Raw genomic sequence first — 19,208 nt, 5'->3', positions numbered from 1 at the left:
TGTAATACAGAAATAACAATACTAGTTGTTAAATGAAACAAAACTCGCAAAAGTGTTTTGTAAACCAAAAAAGGCTTAGGTTTTACTATTATCTCAAAAACTTTAAAGGGATTGTTTTGTTTCATCAACTCCTTCCCTCCTCCTCCCTTCAAAAATATGCACAGAAACTCCTTCAGAAATTAAGCCAAGAAACCAGAAATTTAAAATTCCATGTTACGATACAAAGCAGTCCTTTCTTCTTAGGCAGGGCTTTCAGTAGTTATAAAACACCAGTATAGACCAAACCCAGAGCCTAGCCCATAACGAAATGCCACAAGGGGGGAAGGTCGCCGCATTTACCCCTTGTTGACATTCTTGTCGTCATCCACCCACTGGATGTGGATGTGCTCCTGGGGATCCTCGGCATCTGCCTTGCCACAGGTGACGGTGAAGTCCTTCATCTCCCGCAGCGCCTGCCTCAAGGCATCCATGTTCTCTGCAGTGATCTGGACCATAACGCCATCTGAGAATCAGCACCAAGACAATACAGATGGAAACAATGCAAAGCCAGGTAGAAGGGCAGGTGAAACCCTGTACCTGGCATCTAGCAAATCCCTCTAGGATTAAATGTAAAACTCTGTTCTGTTTTCTGAAGCTGACAGATACAAAGAGGTTTTGTTCTTTGAGCTGAACCTCTTACTCATTGAAAGTGTTATGAGGAGCAAATGCCAAGATGGATGGATTCTGCTTCAAACACTTGCCTGTTGATTTCACTTCAGGCACAACAAAGTTTGTCCTGAGACTGCTCAAAGGGAAAACTTACACATGGTCAAGTCCCTCTTTTGGACACACAGAGGATTTTGTTCGTATTTCCACTGATGCATCTATCATGCTCTGATCATATTTATTCGTTTGCATCTCTCACCTTACTAAGACTGCATACAGTGAAAGCCAGTAAGTGTTTGAAAATAAATCACTGAATAAACAACAGCAGTGGGATGGGGAATAAATCCATTTATTGACTAGCAATAAGGCAAACCTACCACATGTGTCTTATATGGGCTACCATGTAGCCAACAGATGATAACTATTTTGGGGCTGCTACCTAGCTGAGTCAAAGGCAAATACTGAAATTGAGGGAGAAAGTTGTCACATGCTGAGCAATTACCCTGCTTCGCTGACACAAAATTTTCTCAGCTAAGATAATTTCTAAAGAGCTTCAATAAAAATTTCATAAATAGGCAGCTAATTACTCTACTGACACACACACACACACACACACACACACACACACACACACACACACACATTGAAGTGTAAGGCCTAAGAAATTCCCAACCCAAAGACATAAATATAACTTTTAAATACATTGCTTTGCATTTGTAAGAATCTGTGTCAGTTCAATTTATCATTTTGACAACATTGAAGGTGTGCTTTTTAATCACCTTATAAAGACACAATTTCAAAGGTAGTCAATATTTGATCACATAGGCATTAATCAGTCATTTAAGACCAAAGAACTGCTTAGCTCCTAGATATCTTAATTTCTTAATAGAGTGTTTCTGCTATGTAGTATAATAGCATACTTTGCTCTTCACTTGCTGTTTTATTAAGTTTACCAATAGAGGAGATCAAAGTCAATCTCTTTTAACACACATAAGATTATCTATGTATTTCAGTTAACACAATGGAATCTACCCTCAGGAAAAACTGCCCTTAGGGTACTGGAGTGAGCTACTGTGGAAATGAAAACCTGTCATTGTGTGTGCAGACTATATTTTCCAAAGATGACCACTATATGTCCCGTCTCACATGCTTTTCTACAATGCTACCTTTCCATTTCCCCATCAAGAAATGGAGTCTAACTTCTCTCCCTTCGAGCAGGCTTATGACCACTTCCAACACTAGAGGATGGTGGAAATGACACTGTGTGACTTTCAAGGCTGGGTCATAAAAACCAGTGCGGCTGCTGCCTTGTGCTGGAGCACTTGTGCTTGGGAGTTCTGAGCCACCATGTAATAAGTCCAACTATCCCAAGGCAGCATGCTAAGGAGTCCGATGATAAGGACTCTGGTCATTACTCCTAGTCTTTAAATCATCCCAGCACAGGCCCCAGACTTGTGAGTCAAAAAACTTTCAGATAATTCTAGCTCCCGGCCATCAAGTAACTACCAACCTTCAAGCTATCCCAACTGAGGCCCCAGACATCACTGAGCAGGGTCAAGCCAACCCTGCATTGCCCTGTCAAGGGCAGACCCAGAGGAATCAGTGAGCATGATAAAATAGTTGTTTTGAGCCATTAAATTCTGGTTTAATTTGTTATACAACAAGAGTAAACTAGATCAAAAAAAAGTGAAGAATAGTTGACAAAGAAAATAAATATCCTGTGATAAACCATAATGGAAAAGAATATGAAAAAGAATGTATGTGTGTGTGTGTGTGTGTGTGTATATTATATCTGAATCACTTTGCTGTACAGCAGAAATTAATACATTATAAATCAACTAAACTTCAATAAAATAAATTACAAAAATCAATTAAAGAAAATAACCAATATGCTCATTAGCCTTTCATTAAATTTCACTTAATTAACTTTTCACGTCAATTATAGCAAACCAGCAGCAAATGAATCCCATTCTGTACACCAAATGGTGATTGCAGCATTCTTGTGGGTAATTGGGGCTGAACTTCATCTACATATTTACAGATTCACACCAGTGATATATCTGAATTCAGACTATGACCCTTTGGGCACCTTATTCCAGAGCTCTGAAAAGCCATCTCTTAACTTTTATGTCGGTGTCCCATGATACCTCTACCACTTACTCCCTTCTTTGGAGAGCTAGGCAACCTTATGACAGTTTTAATTAGCTGTAGAGTGAGACGCTATTGAATAAATAATAGGAGTCAGAAGTCTATGGCAGGACTTCCCTGGTGGTGCAGTGGTTGGGAGTCTGCCTGCCGATGCAGGGGACACGGCTTCGAGCCCTGGTTCGGGAAGATACCACATGCCACGGAGCAACTAAGCCCTGTGCCACAACTACTGAGCCTGTGCTCTAGAGCCCGCGAGCCACAACTACTTAGGCCGTGTGCCACAAACTACTGAAGCCCATGTGCCTAGAGCCTGTGCTCTGCAACAACAGAAGCCACTGCAATGAGAAGCCCGCGCACCGCAAGGAAGAGTAGCCCCTGCTCGCCACAACTAGAGAGAAAGCCCACATGCAGCAATGAAGACCCAATGCAGCCATAAATAAATACACACATACATAAATTTATTTAAAAAAAAGAAAGTACTCAGATTAATTCATTTGTTTAGAGTTGACAGGTAGCACTGTCAAAATGAGACTAGCTGGAATTAGACGTCAATCCAAAAAAGAAAAACAATGTCTACAGCAAAAGTGACACGGCTTCCTTTTTTGTTTGTTTGTTTTGTTTTGTTTTGTTTTTTGCGGTACGCAGGCCCCTCACCACTGCGGCCCCTTCCACTGCGGAGCACAGGCCCCGGACGCGCAGGTCCAGAGGCCATGGCCCATGGGCCCAGCCGCTCCGCGGCGTGTGGGATCCTCCCAGACCGGGGCACGAACCCATGTCCCCTGCATCAGCAGGCAGACTCCCAACCACTGTGCCACAAGGGAAGCCCAAGGCTTCCTTTAATGTCCCTTGTTTTTCAGTTGTACAGTTAGGACTGAACTAATGTACATGCAGTAAATAACTCATTCTTTACCTTCCACAATACTGGACTTGGCAAGATATCCTGAAGAGGATTTCAGAGCGCCACTGAACACAAAGAAACTGGCACCAGTCACTAAAATAGCAATAGAAATAGTTTAATGAAGAAAGACTCTGAGTTGGAGGGGTTGAAAATAATAATGAAATATTTGGTAGTTGGGGACTCCAACCATCATCATACAGAAAACAAAAAACACCGACTCTATACACCACAATACACAAGTAACCAATAATTCAAATACTAATGATAGCTTAGAGAATGAGGTTTTAAGATATACTCTCCCATTCTGTTTTGTGCTTCCTTCAATCAAGAAGCAAAGAAATCTTAGTGGTCATGACTAGGGCTTGGTCTGCAGCTTGTTTTTGTAAACAAAATTTTATTTGAACACAGCCATATCCATTCATTTACATATTGTCTATGGCTGTTCTTGAAGTATGATGCCAGAGTGTTGGCGACAAAGACCACAGGCCTGCAAAGCCTAAAATATTTATCATATTCACAGGAAAAGTTTGCTGACCCCTGATCTAATTCATTGCTTTTTTTAGATCAAATATATTTTGAATATGGAGATATGGTTGCCAACTATTTTATTTACCAAGTGGAGCTATTAAAAAAACAAACACCTATTTAAAAGACAAACACCTCTTCATGAAAGAAAGGATATTTAATTACATTTAGCTTTATGAAAACTGCACTACACTTTTTATTTCTCCACATCTTAAACTGGACTGAGCTATTCCACCTTCCTACCCATTGGCCCTACAGTATCTCTAATGGGTAGGTGATCCAGCCTTTGTCAGAGACTCCTAGTGACAGGGAGCCCACAAAGCACAAGGCAACCATTTCTATTTCTGGATAGCTCTCAGTGTTACAGAGTGTGCTCTCAAATTGAGCCCAAATCTAGATCCTTGTAGCTTTCACCCACTGGTGCTGGTTTTGGTCTTTTGTAGCTATAGAGAGTAAGTTGAATATTGTTTCCACATAATAGAAAACCTTAAAAATAGAGATAGCTATTTTTCACCCTCTTTCAATCTGTACTTTTCCAGGTTAAACATTTATACTTTATTCAAGAGGTCTTCCTTTGACCTAGTTTCTAAACATCTCACAGGCCTTGAATCATCCTCTAAAGACCTTCTAGTTTTATCACCAATTACGTTAATGATATCCAGAACTTATTCAAATATTATAGACATGATTTGACTAATAGGGAGCATAGTGGATTTATCACCAACCTATTTTAGATAGTATATTTGAATATACATGTGCTCAGTACCTTTTACGCCTTTACTAAACAACTGATTTAAAAAATACACTGAAGACAATGACCTACAGTATGTCTACTAGAGAAGTATTTCATAAAGCATACTAAAGAAAGCTAGTTTTAGGAGATATTCTGAGGGGAAAAAAGATTCATGGTCAAATAAATTTGGGAAGGTCTAGGCACTATCCTGCTTTTGTAAAATCACAATACACATCAGTTTGTTAAAGGCTCTGAAAAGTCCTGCAGTAAAGAAATCTGCTTAAACTTGTTTAACATAGGATTTCTCAGTCTAATATAATAAGCTAAACTTTTATTTATTTCTGTGAATATTTTAAAACACCATAGAAGCTGATAAGACACTTTAGGAAATGGCACATTGAGCAATGCTTCTTAAATTCTCATGTGTATTTGAATAACACAGCAATTGTGTTAAAACACAAATTCTGACTTAGCAGAAATGGGGTATGGAGTCTTCATCTCTAACAATCTTCTAAGTGATGAGACCACATTCTGAGTACCACCGAATCTGGAAGGCTTCCTTCAGAATCCTGTCAACCTATTAATTTAATTAACGTTCTTTGGGTATGGTCATTCAAAAAGCTCTAAATCCACCTAAGCATATTCTCACCATGGGGCCTAGTCTTCTACCTTCAAATACCAATGATGGCTCTGTCAGTATCCTGAGGCAGTATTTTCAAGATGCTCCCCTCAATAACAGAGATCCCATTTGCAACTCTAAGTCTGGGTAGTCAACATACTCCTAAAGAATAAACTTGGAAAGGTTAATTTAATCAAACTGTGGTCACCTATTCTGACAGTGAGTGTTATGGGGCTGACATATCCAACTCTCCAGTTCCAGTACAATCTTCCATTCTTATAACCTCAATCAGCTCAAACACTCACCCTTTCTGGGTTGATTGTGAATACTGATAGCCTGGGTCTGATAGTTGCCATCATCATTCTGGACACACACGAGATGAGAGTCTGCCTTCTCATTGAAGCAGGCACCTCCTGCCAGGACATGCTCATTGGACTTGTTCATGGCTTTCATCATCTGCAATCAAAGAAAGGCTAACTTTCTTATTCTGCCAAGAATGGGCATTTTTTGGTGTGTCTGACATAGCACCACTCCACAACTTCTCAAAGACAAAAGAGAATATTATTATTTAATTAAAGTGACAAAGGAGCTACCAAATAATGAAAACAAAGTGAAAAATCAGTCACTATTAGTAAAAATTCACATACTTGTTGAATTCTCTCTGTAGTTTATAGGTGATTTATATTACAACCCAAACACATGACATTTTGCATTCATTTTCCGTCTTTTTATTGCTGCACTAAACGCAAGTAACTAAAATTAGTTTAGCTAATTACAATAGTTTCTCTTATCCACTGGATTCTCTGAGAATATATATACACTGAAATTCTAAGTCAAAAGAATGTCCCATATTTAAGTCTATCTTGCCTTCTTTTTCTACATCCATACAAAGGAGTGCTTTCCTCTACAAATATATGAACTCCATTATTTCTTAGTTTTATTAACTTATGTTTGATATCTTCAATGAAATCACTTACTAATATTTTGCTTTGTTCTTATAAAGAGAGTTAAGGTGATAATTCTGAACCTAACCTGGAAAAACTCATCGGCCACCACTTTGTATCTAGTAAATAAATCTAGTAAATAAACCATCTTGATGCTAAAATCTGGCTTCTCGTTGAAACAGGCTAATGATAATTTATTCGTTTGTTTTTATTCCCATTTTTTCCTTCATGTCATCATTTGTTCAACTTTCTAATTCAATCTTTTTAAATGGCTTTGATCTTTTGAAAACTCTAGTTTAAAACTTTTATTTTCTTTTACTCCCCTCTTCTTCTTACATTATAAACTGCAGTGTGAAAAACAGCAGATGAAGTGTTCTGATACCTTTTATATTCTTGTATCACTATACTCAAAAAAATGTATTGAAATAAAATTCACGACATAAAATTAACCATTTTAAAGTGAACAACTCAGTGGCATTTAGTACATTCACAACGTTCTTCAACCACCACTCTTATCTAGTTCCAAAACACTTCCATCATTCATTCCAAAGTAAAATCCCTCACTCATTAACCAGTTTCTTCCCACTCCCCCCTCCAACCACCAATCTGCATTCTGTCTGTATTCTGGATATTTCATATAAATGGAACCACATAATATGTGACTACTGTGTCTGGCTTCTTTCACTTAGCATAATGTTTTGGGAGCTCATCCATGGTATAGCATATATCAATACTTCATTCCCTTTTATGGCTGAATAATATTTCATTGTGCATATACACCACAATTTGTTTAACCATCCATCCATGAATGTTTGGGCTATGTCGGCCTTTTGGCTATCGTGAATAGTGCTACTATGAAAATGTGTGTACATGTACTTGTTATGAGGACCTGTTTTCAATACTTCGGAATATATACTAGGGGTAGAATTACAGGGTCATATGGTAATTCTATGTTTAACTTTTTGAGGAGCTGCCAAAATGTTTTTCATAGTGCATGAACCATTTAAAATTTCCACCAACAGTGTACTAGGTTTCTAATTTCTCTGCAGCCTTGTCAACACTTGTTATTTTCCACTGTTGTTGTTGCTTTTTATAGCCATCCTAGTAGGTATGAAGGAGTACCTCATTGTGGTTTTGATTTGCATTTCCCTAGTGACTGATGACATTAACCATCTTTCAAGTGCTTGTTGGCCATTTGTATATCTTCTTTGGAGAAATGTCTCTTCAAGTCCTTTGCTCGTTTTTAAATTGGATTGTTTGTCTTTTGTGTTGAGTTATAAAAGTTCTTTACATATTCTAGATCTAGAGACCAGATCCTTATCAGATATATAGATTGCAAATATTTTCTCCCATTGTATTGGTTGTCTTTTCACTTTCTTGTTAATGTCCTTGGATGCACAAAAGGTTTTAATTTTTATTAAGTCCAATTTATGTATTTTTTTCTTTTTTTGCTTGTGCTTTTGGTGTCATATCTAAAAATCCACTGCCAAATCAAAGGTCATGAAAACTTATCCTCATGTTTTTTTCTAAGAGCTTTATGGATTTAACTCTTATATTTAGGTCATTGATCCATTTTGAGTTAAACTTCGTTCATGGTTTGAAGTAAGGGTAAAACTTAATTCTTTTTATATATGGATATTCAGTTGTCCTAGTACCATTTGTTGAAGACTATTCTTTCACCATTAAATAGTCTTGGCATGCTTGTCAAAATCAACTGGACATAAATGTGTGAATTTATTTCTGGGACCTTAATTCTATTCCATGCCAATACCGCACTATTTTGATTACTGTAGCCTTGCAATAAGTTTCGAAATTGGGAAATGTGTAGGCTCCAATTTTGTTCTTTCACAAGATTATTTTGGCTTCAGAGTCCCTTGCAATTCCAAATGAATTTGAATATTGGCTTTCCATTTCTACAAAAAAAAAAGGCCACTGGAATTCCGATAGGGCTTGCACTGGATCTGTAGATCACTTTGGTAGTATTGACATATTAACAATATTAAGTCTTCCAATACATGAATATGAGATGTCTTCCCATTTATTTAGGTCTTCTTCAAGTTCTTTCAACAAGTTTTATCGTTTTCAGGTTTCAAGTCTTTTACCTCCTTGGTAAATTTATTTCTCGGTACTGTATCGATACAATTCTGAGATATCATCATCTCCTGGTTTGACTTTGTTATGTTTATAACTCTTACAAAGTTAATATTTTGATATATAGCTGTATCGCCAGAGGCATCCAAACAATAATTAAATATTCCTCTCACACTAACTTTTATCAACCCATTAAAACAAACCAGTTCTATCAGGGTTTTCCAAAGATTACTTTTAAATAAGTTTTTGCAAATAAGGTAAGTCAGCTAGAAGATTCCTACTTAGGGAAGTCAATAGATAGACTAATTTAGGTTCTCATTTGCAATTTACACTTTTATCACATGAGGGAAATGGCTACAATCATATACAGCAATTCTAAAAAAACATATCCATCGTTTCTTCCAAATCATTAGGCTAAAGTGGTTTCTAATTTTGTCTACATTGAAGAGATTAAAAATATTTTCAGGAATTCCCTGGCAGTCCAGTGGTTAGGACTCAGCGCTCTCACTTGCAAGCCTTGGTTCAATCCCTGGTCGGGGAACTAAGATCCCTCAAGCTGCACGGCATGGCCAAAAAATTTTTTTTAATAAATAAATATTTTTGATTCACACATTCTGAATAAATTAGCTAGCCTCTAAGAAAATCATTTCCCTGGATGTCAATTTCAAGCCCAATGAGATTTTAAAAACTTCGTATTTTTTTAGAAATGAATGAACAGATTTTTTTCTCTTAAAACTATGTTCATTTATACCAAAAGGAGAATTTCCCAGATATTCAAAGGATCTTACTGAACATAAAATAAACTTACACTTGTTATATGATGATATAAATACTGGATTTTCCATTTTATTTGTGCCATTTCTCTGCTCTGTCAATTCAAATTCTGTAATATCTCTTGACCTATCACTATTGTCACTGCAGTTCAAGACCAATTACCTCTTTTCTGGATATAATAACAACTTTATAACTGTTTTATCTATAGTCAGTCTCTAGCAGCACTGACTCATTCCACATGTGAAATAAAATTCATAGTTTATGGCAACACAAGAAAAATTTAAACATAAAAAATTCTCTCTGCCTTTTGGCTTCCTGTCTCCCCTCTACTACTGTGCACTGTGAATCGGCATTATGCATCCACCAAACCTCCCCACTGGCAGAAATACCTGCTTAACCATGAATGCAACATTCTCCTAGCTCCAACAAGACCACTTAAAAGATAACATTGCTTCTGGATCTTGTAAGGGGGCCATTTTTTGCAGATCTGGATTGTGTAAACTGTCAGTAATATGTCATTTAGTGTACAGCACTCTGTCTCAAAAAACTTATAATTGTGCTTTGAATTCTAATGGGCATATCATTTCTCAGAGCTTTCTGAGATGCCGTTCTGGGTTATAATCCTCAATTTGGCTCAAATAAAATTTTTCTTTTCTTTCTTAGACTGACTGATTAATTTTTAGTCCACACAGAATGTTCCCACATTTACAAAGCACAGCTCTGATCATATCACATCTTCCCCACCTTGTCCTCCATTCAAATCGCAAGCGTCCTATGCTCTAACCCCAAACCAATTTTCTTATCTCTCTTCCTACTGTATCCTTACAAGCAGGATTACTTCCATTTTCCATCTCTGAGCTTTAGCATATGCTATTTTTTAGTCTCCCTTTTCTTCTCCCATATCCAAGCACCTGAAAAAGCTGACCCCAAATCAAGGCTTAGGAAAAACACCAACTCCTGCATATAGCCTTCTTTAATTCCCTATCAGACACTAATGTGACCACTCCCTTCTTTGAACTGCCATAGCACATTCTTTGCATTTCTTATATGGCATCATCCACATTCAGTCCTGGATCTGATTAATAGCAAAGATTCAAGCCAAACTGCCTATATTTCAATCCCGGCTTTGCTACTAACTAGCTGTATGTCACTGGGCAAGTCACTTGATTTCTCTGTGTCCCAATTTCTTCCTCTGTAAAATGGGATAATAAAAGTAACTATTTCATGGGAATTCCCTGGTAGTGCAGTGGTTAAGAATCCGCCTGGGGGCTTCCCTGGTGGTGCAGTGGTTAAGAATCCGCCTGCCAATGCAGGGGACACGGGTTTGAGCCCTGGTCTGGGAAGATCCCACATGCCGCGGAGCAACTAAGCCCGTGCACCACAACTACTGAGCCTGCGCTCTAGAGCCTGCGAGCCACAACTACTGAGCCCACATGCCACAACTACTGAAGCCCGTGCACCTAGAGCCCGTGCTCCGCAACAAGAGAAGCCACTGCAATGAGAAGCCTGCACACCACAATGAAGAGTAGCCCCCACTCGCTCCAACTAGAGAAAGCCCACATGCAGCAACAAAGACCCAAAGCAGCCAAAAATAAATAAATAAATTAAAAAAGAAAAAAAGAATCTGCCTGCCAATACAGGGGACATGGTTTCAAGCCCTGGTCTGGGAAGATCCCACATGCCACGAAGCAACTAGGCCCGTGCACCACAACTACTGAGCCTGTGTTCTAGAGCCTGTGAGCCACAACTACTGAGCCTGAGCGCCTAGAGCCCGTGCTCTGCAACGCGAGAAACCACCACAATGAGAAGCTCATGCACTGCAACGAAGAGTAGCCCCTGCCCGCCACAACTAGAAAAAGCCTGCACGCAGCCACGAAGACCCAAATGCAGCCAAAAATAAATACATAAAAATAAATTTTAAAAAGTAACTATTTCATGTGATGAGGACTAAACAAATATTAATAAAGTGCTTAGAACAGCACTAAGAGCATAATATGCTCGAGTGTTTGTTAAATAAAATTTGTATGCTCATCTCCTCCACACTGCTTATAAAATTGTAAAGCAACCTTCAAGTCAGCAGCAAATAATTCAACTGAGTACATCTTATGAGATAATGGGATTCAGACCTTCCTAAGAGCTCACAAATTAGTAGCAATGACATACTGATAAAAGGCAGGAAGCAACTTCTGTAACAACAGTACGTGCAAAATCGATAACATCTATGAAGTGCCAACCATGAGCCAGGCACTGACCTAAATTCTATTTTGGTCTTATATCAAAAGGACCATTTTAACATACCAAGTGAAGCAGTACATAAGCTTTATTTTCCTGTGTTTCCCACCCCCAGAGTCTAACCATTCACACAATCACAAAAACCAATTAAAAAAATATAGTTCTAGGGGAATTCCCTGGTGGTTTAGTGGTTAGGACTTGATGCTTTCACTGCCGGGGCCCAGGTTCGATCCCTGGTCGGAGAACTAAGATCCTGCAAGCCTCACGGTGGAAAAAAAAAAAAAAGAAAGAAACTTTAAAAAAGAATGTAAAAGATGTACAAATATTAATATATTATACAAACTTAGAGGAAACAGAAATCATTACAGCTTAGAATAATCTGAAAAGGCGGCCCCCCCAAAAAAAAGATGGGAACAGAGGAAAGAAGGAGTGATACTGTCTAGGAAGAATTCTAGGAAGGTTTCCTAAAAGGTTTAACATTTGAATTGGTTTTGAAATCAGGTACAGAGGAAGAACACTTTGGATAAAGAGAAAAGCAAAAGTAAAGGAAGAGAAACAGAACTGAGAAAGGAACACCGAAATGAATAACAATGGGACAGGTGGAGGAATATCCTTCCCTGGAGATATTTAGGGAAGATATAAATATTTGTCCTTCCAGTTAGCTCGGGTTCACTTATGTCTAGAACCTGGCATCTACCTTCCAGGTCTATGGGTCTACATATCATGAACCATGAACCTTCACTCATTCATGTACCAAATACTCAATGAGCATCTAATGGGTACCAGGAACTGTGTTAGTACTTGGTTTATTCAGTGTGAACAAACAAATCTTCCCTCATAGAACTTAGATTGTTGTGTGTAGAGGGGGAGGAAAAAAATTAAATAAATAAGTAAAATACTTTAAATGTTAGACACTGATAAGTGCTATACAGAAAAATAAAGCATGAAGGAGGACTAGGAGTACTGGCTAGTGCGATTTAATATTGGATACTTAGGAGAGGTCTTACTGAAAAGTGAGGGAAAAGCCATGGGAATATGTAAGGAAGAGCCTTACAGGCATTTAGAATAGCTGGTGCAATGGCTGTGTGGTTGTAGCATGTTAGCAAGCCAGGCAGTTTCAAGGAACATTAATTAAGGACAGTGTGACTGAAAAAGGAGAGGTGTAAGAAGTTAGGTTAGACAGGTAATGGTTTAAGAAGTACAAATGCTATAGAAGACTTCAGTGATAGTTCTGACTGGTATGAAAGGTCTTTGAAGAATTTTGAGCAGAGGAGTGACATGATTTGACTTAATTTTAACAGGATCACTTGGGCTGCTGTGTTGAAAATAAACTGATGGGGGAAAGGCTACCAATAAGAAGACCAGTTAGACATGAAAGGATGTTCAACATCACTAATCATTAAAGAAAAACAAAACTACAATGAGGTATCACCTCACACCAGTCAAAATGGCCATCATCAAAAAATCTACAAACAATAAATGCTGGAGAGGGTGTGGAAAAAAGGGAACCCTCTTGCACTGTTGGTGGGAATGTAAATTGATATAGCCACTATGTGGAACAGTATGGAGGTTCCTTAAAAAACTAAAAATAGAACTACCATATGACCCAGCAGTCCCCCTACTGGGCATATACCCTGAGAAAACCATAATTCAAAAAGAGTCATGTACCACAATGTTCACTGCAGCACTATTTGCAATAGCCAGGACACAGAAGCAACCTAAGTGTCCATCGACAGATGAATGGATAAAGAAGACGTGGCACATATATACAATGGAAAAAGAAACAAAATTGAATTATTTATAGTGAGGTAGATGGACCTAGAGACTGTCATACAGAGTGAAGTAAGTCAGAAAGAGAAAAACAACTACTGTATGCTAACACATATATATGGAATCAAAAAGAAAATCTTTCTGAAGAACCTAGGGGCAGGACAGGAATAAAGACACAGACATAGAGAATGTATTTGAGGACATGGGGAGGGGGAAGGGCAAGCTGGGACAAAGTGAGAGAGTGGCATTGACATATATACCCTACCAAATGTAAAACAGATAGCTAGTGGGAACCAGCCACATAGCACAGGGAGATCAGCTTGGTACTTTGTGACCACCTAGAGGCGTGGGATAAGGAGGGTGGGAGGGAGACGCCAAGAGGGAGGAGATATGGGGATATATGTATATGTATAGCTGATTCACTTTGTTATAAAGCAGAAACTAACACGCCATTGTAAAGCAATTATACTCTAATAAAGATGTTAAAAAAAAATGAAAAAAAAGACCAGTTAGGAGACCACTACACAAATCCAAGATTAACTTAGACCAAGACTGGCCCAAGGATTGAGGGGTGGTTGGGTTCCAGATAAATTTGGAAGGTAGAGCCAGAAGAATTTCCTAACAGACTGGACACAGAATATGAAAGAAGCCTTAAAGATGACTCCAAAGTTTTAAGCCTGGTAACTGGAAGGATGGCACTGCCATTAACTTAGGGAAGACTACAAGAAGAGGAGGTTTTGAGGGAAGATCAGGAGGTCAGAATTGAACTTGCTAAGCTTGAGATGCCTATGTAAGTAGAGATGTCAAGTGCGCAAGAAGACACTCAAGTCGAGGAGTTCCCTGGTGGCCTAGTGGTTAGGATTCCAGGCTTCCACTGCCGTGGCTGGGGTTTAATCCCTGGTCAGGGAACTAAGATCCTGCAAGCCACGTGGCACAGCCGACAAAGTTAATTAATTAATTAATTTTTTTAAAAGACCCTCAAGTCTAACAAAACAGGGAAGACAGTCAGGCTGAAGAAAGATATTTGGAAGACAACATCAGTATAGAGACAGTATTTAAGGCCAGGAGACTGGATAGCTCACCAAGGAAATGGATAGAGACAAATAAAACTTACAGGGACTGAGCCCTTGAGTTTTTCAAAATGAGTGAAATATGGAGTCAGAAAGAGGGATGTACGGAGATAGAAGTTAAATTGTGGAAGATGAGGGATGCTGAAGGAGTCCAGGGTTTCTTGTGGTGCTTGAACACAATGAGATTAGAGCTGGTAGTCTGAAAGCCAAAAGTGGCAGCAAGCTTGTAAGTGCTGGGAGATAGGGAAGGCCAGGGGTTTGGCTAGAAACAGCATTCTGAAGCCACTGTTCACCCCTATCAATGGGCATGCAGTGACACTGGAGGGAGGGGAAGACAATCTTACTCTGAACATGCAGTGTTCAGCAGTGACCTCCTGGCGCAGTCACTGGAGGGAGAGCAGCCAGGGCTCCTTCTTGGGGATCCTTATATTTTCATTTAACCTGTGGTTAAATACTGTCTTCCATGTATAACACTGGGAACAGCTATGCTAATAATCAATGGAACAGCACCTCCTTCCTCTGCACTATTTTCCAGAGCAGTTTTCACCAACTCCTTTCATTCTTTTGAAAAGAAGACTATCAGTTCCTCCATCCCAAGAGAAAAGAAATGTATTCCTTGAGGGCCAGAAAATAAAACATTCCTTAAACAGATTTTAGGGCCATCTGTTTTTATTTGTGCTACAATGAACCTTTAAAATTATGCTTTTGTAACTTCACATTTCTCTGAAGAATATGTGTAGCTTTGAACTAAAATAAACCAAAACTCTGATTTTAGAATTACACAGGGAAAAGAATCTCAAGAGGCCATTCAGCCTAAATTATACAAGACGGGGATTACATAGATATACAACTTCACAGATTCTTGCATTATATCACAACCAATATAAATTTCTCTATTTCTCTCTGGTTTTGAGTAAAGAATTAATACAATTTTGTTCCTTTTTGCTTGAAACTTTGACATGAGGTTAACTCTTTGGCTCTATTCCCCCTGTGACATGATGAAAGTTTGAATGTCCACTACATTTCTTGAAAATTTTTGTTATTTTTTAGTTATATTTAAAATAATTGGCAAAATGTACATATTCAGTACATATTTAAAGTGTACAATCTGATGAATTTTGGTATGTGTATATACCCATATAAACAGCACTTGAAATCATTCTACTCTGTTCCACCAATCTAGAAATACATATTATACCAAAACCATACTGTCTTGATTAACCTACCTTTAAAATAAGCCTTAACATCAGGTAGTGTACGTCTTTGAATTATGTTCTTTTTCAAAGTTGTCTCAGCTATTCTAGATTTTTTGCATCTCCATATATATTTTAGAATCAGTGTCTCAGTTTCTATTTTGAAACAGCCTGCTGGTATTTTGATTGGGTCTGTATTGAAGCTATGAATCAATTCCGGGAGAAATGACATCTTAACAATATTGAGTCTTCTGATTCATAAATATAGTATATCTCTTCACTTATTTGGGTCTTCAATTTCTCTTAGCAATATTCTGTAGTTTTCAGTGTATGAAAATAGTATTGTTTTTTAAAACAATTTATTTATTTATTTTTGGCTGCGTTGGGTCTTGCTGCACATGGGCTTTCTCTAGTTGCGGCAAGCGGGGGCTACTCTTTGTTGCGGTGTGTGGGCTTCTCACTGCGGTGGCTTCTCTTGTTGCGGAGCACGGGCTCTAGGCCTGCGGGGTTCAGTAGTTGTGGTTTGCAGGCTCTAGAGCACAGGCTCAGTAGTTGTGGCGCACGGGCTTAGCTGCTCCACGGCATGTGGGATCTTCGCGGACCAGGGCTCGAACCCATGTCCCCTGCATTAGCAGGCATATTCTTAACCACTGTGCCACCAGGGAAGCCCTACTGTATTGTTTTTAAATTCCAATTTCTGATTGTTAGTATACAGAAATACAGTTGACTTTTACACAATGATTTTGCAACTCTGATAAATTCATTGGACCACATCTAGTACTATTCTGTAAATTCTTTAGAATTTCCTACACAGACAATCATGTTATCTGTGAATACAGACAATCTTACTTCTTTTTTTCATCTGTATTCCTCTAATTTTGTTTTATTGCCTTATTACATTGGCTAGAAGATCCACTGAAATGCTAAATAGAAATAAGAGTAGACATCATCTCCTTGTTCCCAATCTTAAAGAAGAACCAGTCAATCAAGTCACTGTTAGATATATTAATTTTAAGTTTTTCATAAATTCTCTTTATTAGATTTTAAAAGTTCTCTTCTATTTTTAAACTGCTGATACATATATATATATATATATATACACACACACATAGATAGATAGCTCTCTCTCTATATATATAGAGAGAGAGAGAGGGTGTGGGGGAGAGAGAGAGAGATTGAATGGAAGTATGAGTTCATCAAATGCTTTTTCTGCAGCAGCTTTTTCTTTTAACGTGTTTTTCCTTTCTGTCCTGTTAATATGCTGAGTTACAGATTGATTTTTGAATGTTAAAGCAATTTAGCATATTTGGAATAAGCCCCATTTAGTCATGAAGTACCTTATTATTTTGTGTATTACTGAATTGGATATACTAAAAACTTATGTATTTATGCAACCACCTATGAGGGATATAGGTCTGCAGTTTTCATTTCTTCCAATTTTTTTTCTAGTTTTGATACTAGTGTAATGAAGGCCCCATCGAAAGAGATTCCCTCCTCATCTATTTTCTAAGAGTGTATAGAACTGGTGTTATTTCTTCCTTCATTTTGTAAAAGTCACCAGTGAACGTATCTAGACCTGGGCTTTTCTTTGTGAAAAGGTTTATAATAATAAATTCAACTCTTTCAATGGACGCAGGGCTATTCCAGCTACCTATTTTTTCTTGACAGAGGTATGAAAGTTGATGTTCAAAGAATTTGTCCATTTTGTCCAAGTTGGACATGTATTAGCATAAATGTGTTCATAATATGCCCTATTGTCTTCTTACTATTTACAGGACTTGTAATGATAGCCCTCTCTCTCACATCTCATAATGTTAATTTGTGTTTTTACTATTTTTTAATTGAAGTATAGGTGATTTACAATATTAGTTTCAGGTGTGCAACAGTGATTCAATATTTTTATAGATTATACTGCATTTAAAGTTTATAAAATAGTGACTATATTTCCCTGTGCTGTACAATATATCCTTCTAGTCTTATTTATTTTATAGACAGTAGTTTGTACCTCCTTACTCCCCTACCCATATCTTGCCACTCCCCACTCCCCTCTTCCTAGTTTATTCTCTATATCTGTGAGTCTGTTTCTGTTTGGTTATATTCATTGGTTTGTTTTATTTTTTAGATTCCACATACAAGTGATAGCATTACAGTATTTGTCTTTCTCTGTCTGACGTATTTCACTAAGCATAATACCCTCTCGGTCCGTCCATATTGTTGTAAATGGCAGAATTTCATTCTTTCTCATGGCCGAGTAATACTCCATTACATAGATAGACAGATAGATAGATAAAGAGATATATCTATGTATCACATCTTATTTATCCATCCATCTGTTCATGGACACTTAGGTTTCTTCTATATCTTGGCTACTGTAAATTATGCTGCTATGAACATTGGGGTACATGTGTATTTTCAAATTACTGTTTTTGTTTTCTTCGAATATACATCCAGGAGTGGAACTGCTGAATCATGGCAGTTCTATCTTTACTTTTTTGAGGAATCTCCATAATATTCTCCATAGTAGCTGTACCAATTTACATTCCCACTAACAGTGTACTAGGATCCCCCTTTCTCCACAGCTTTGCCAACGTTTGTTATTTATAGGCTTTTTTAAAAATTAATCTTTATTGGAGTATAGCTGCTTATAGACATTTTGATGATAGCCATTCTGACAAGTGTGAGTTGCTATCTCACTGGGGTTTTGATTTGCATTTCTCTGATGATTAGAAATGTTGAGAAACTTTTCATGTGCCTTTGGCCATGTGTATATTTTCTTTGACACAATGTCTATTTATGTCTTCTTACCTTTTTTTTTGGCCATGCCGTGCAGCTTGCAGAATCTTAGTTCCCCGATCAAGGATCAAACCTGGGCCCCGGCAGCGAGAGCACTGACTCCTAACCACTGGACTGCCAGGGAATTCCCTTCTGACCATTTTTAAATCAGGTTGGTTGTTTTTTTGATATTGAGTTGTGTGAACCATGTATATAGTTTGGACATTAACCCCTTATCGGTCATATCATTTGCAAATATTTTCTCCTATTCAAGAGGTTGTGTTTTCATGTTGTTGATGGTTTCCTTTGGTGTAAAAAAAAAATTTTACATTTAATTAGGTCCCACTTATTTATTTTTGCTTTTATTTCTTTTGCCTTAGGAGACAGATCTAAGAAAATCTTCCTACACTTTATGTCAACAATTTTCATTTCAGTTATAGTATTCTTCAGTTCTGACTGGTTCTTTTAAATATTTTCTAGTTCCTTGTTAAAATTCTTACTGGGTTCATCTATTATTTTCCCTAATTCAGTTAGCATTCTTATTACTAATGCTTTGAACTCTTGATGTGGTAAATTATTTGTTTCATTAGTTGTTTTTTCAGGAGTTTTCTCCCGTTCTTTCAAATGAAACAAATTCCTCTGTCTTCTCATTTTGCTTAACTTTCTCTGTGTCTATGAAATTAGGTGGCACAGTTATCTATTCTGGTCTTGAAGGGCTGTCCTTGTATGAGTGTCCTTATACAGTGCACGTGCCGACTGGCTTTGGTAGGAGTGCTGCATCTGACACAAGCACA

At 37.9% G+C, this 19,208-nt stretch overlaps 1 protein-coding gene across 2 annotated transcripts in view; it reads right to left on the bottom strand.

Moving 5' to 3' along the window:
* The window catches only part of ZFYVE9 (zinc finger FYVE-type containing 9), a 133,517-nt gene that overhangs the window by 7,251 nt on the left and 107,058 nt on the right, over positions 1–19,208 (bottom strand). For both annotated transcript variants that reach the window (XM_067726110.1, XM_067726111.1), the window contains 3 exons: positions 5,874–6,024; positions 3,704–3,784; positions 340–502 (listed from right to left, as the gene is read on the bottom strand). In XM_067726110.1, coding sequence (XP_067582211.1) covers positions 340–502; positions 3,704–3,784; positions 5,874–6,024 — 395 coding nt within the window. The remainder of the gene's footprint in view (positions 1–339; positions 503–3,703; positions 3,785–5,873; positions 6,025–19,208) is intronic.

The sequence above is a fragment of the Pseudorca crassidens genome, chromosome 2 (assembly GCF_039906515.1).
Source record: "Pseudorca crassidens isolate mPseCra1 chromosome 2, mPseCra1.hap1, whole genome shotgun sequence".
Classification (NCBI taxonomy): domain Eukaryota; kingdom Metazoa; phylum Chordata; class Mammalia; order Artiodactyla; family Delphinidae; genus Pseudorca; species Pseudorca crassidens.
Note: the sequence above shows the minus strand (reverse complement) of the source record. Positions and strands in the feature narration are given on the sequence as shown.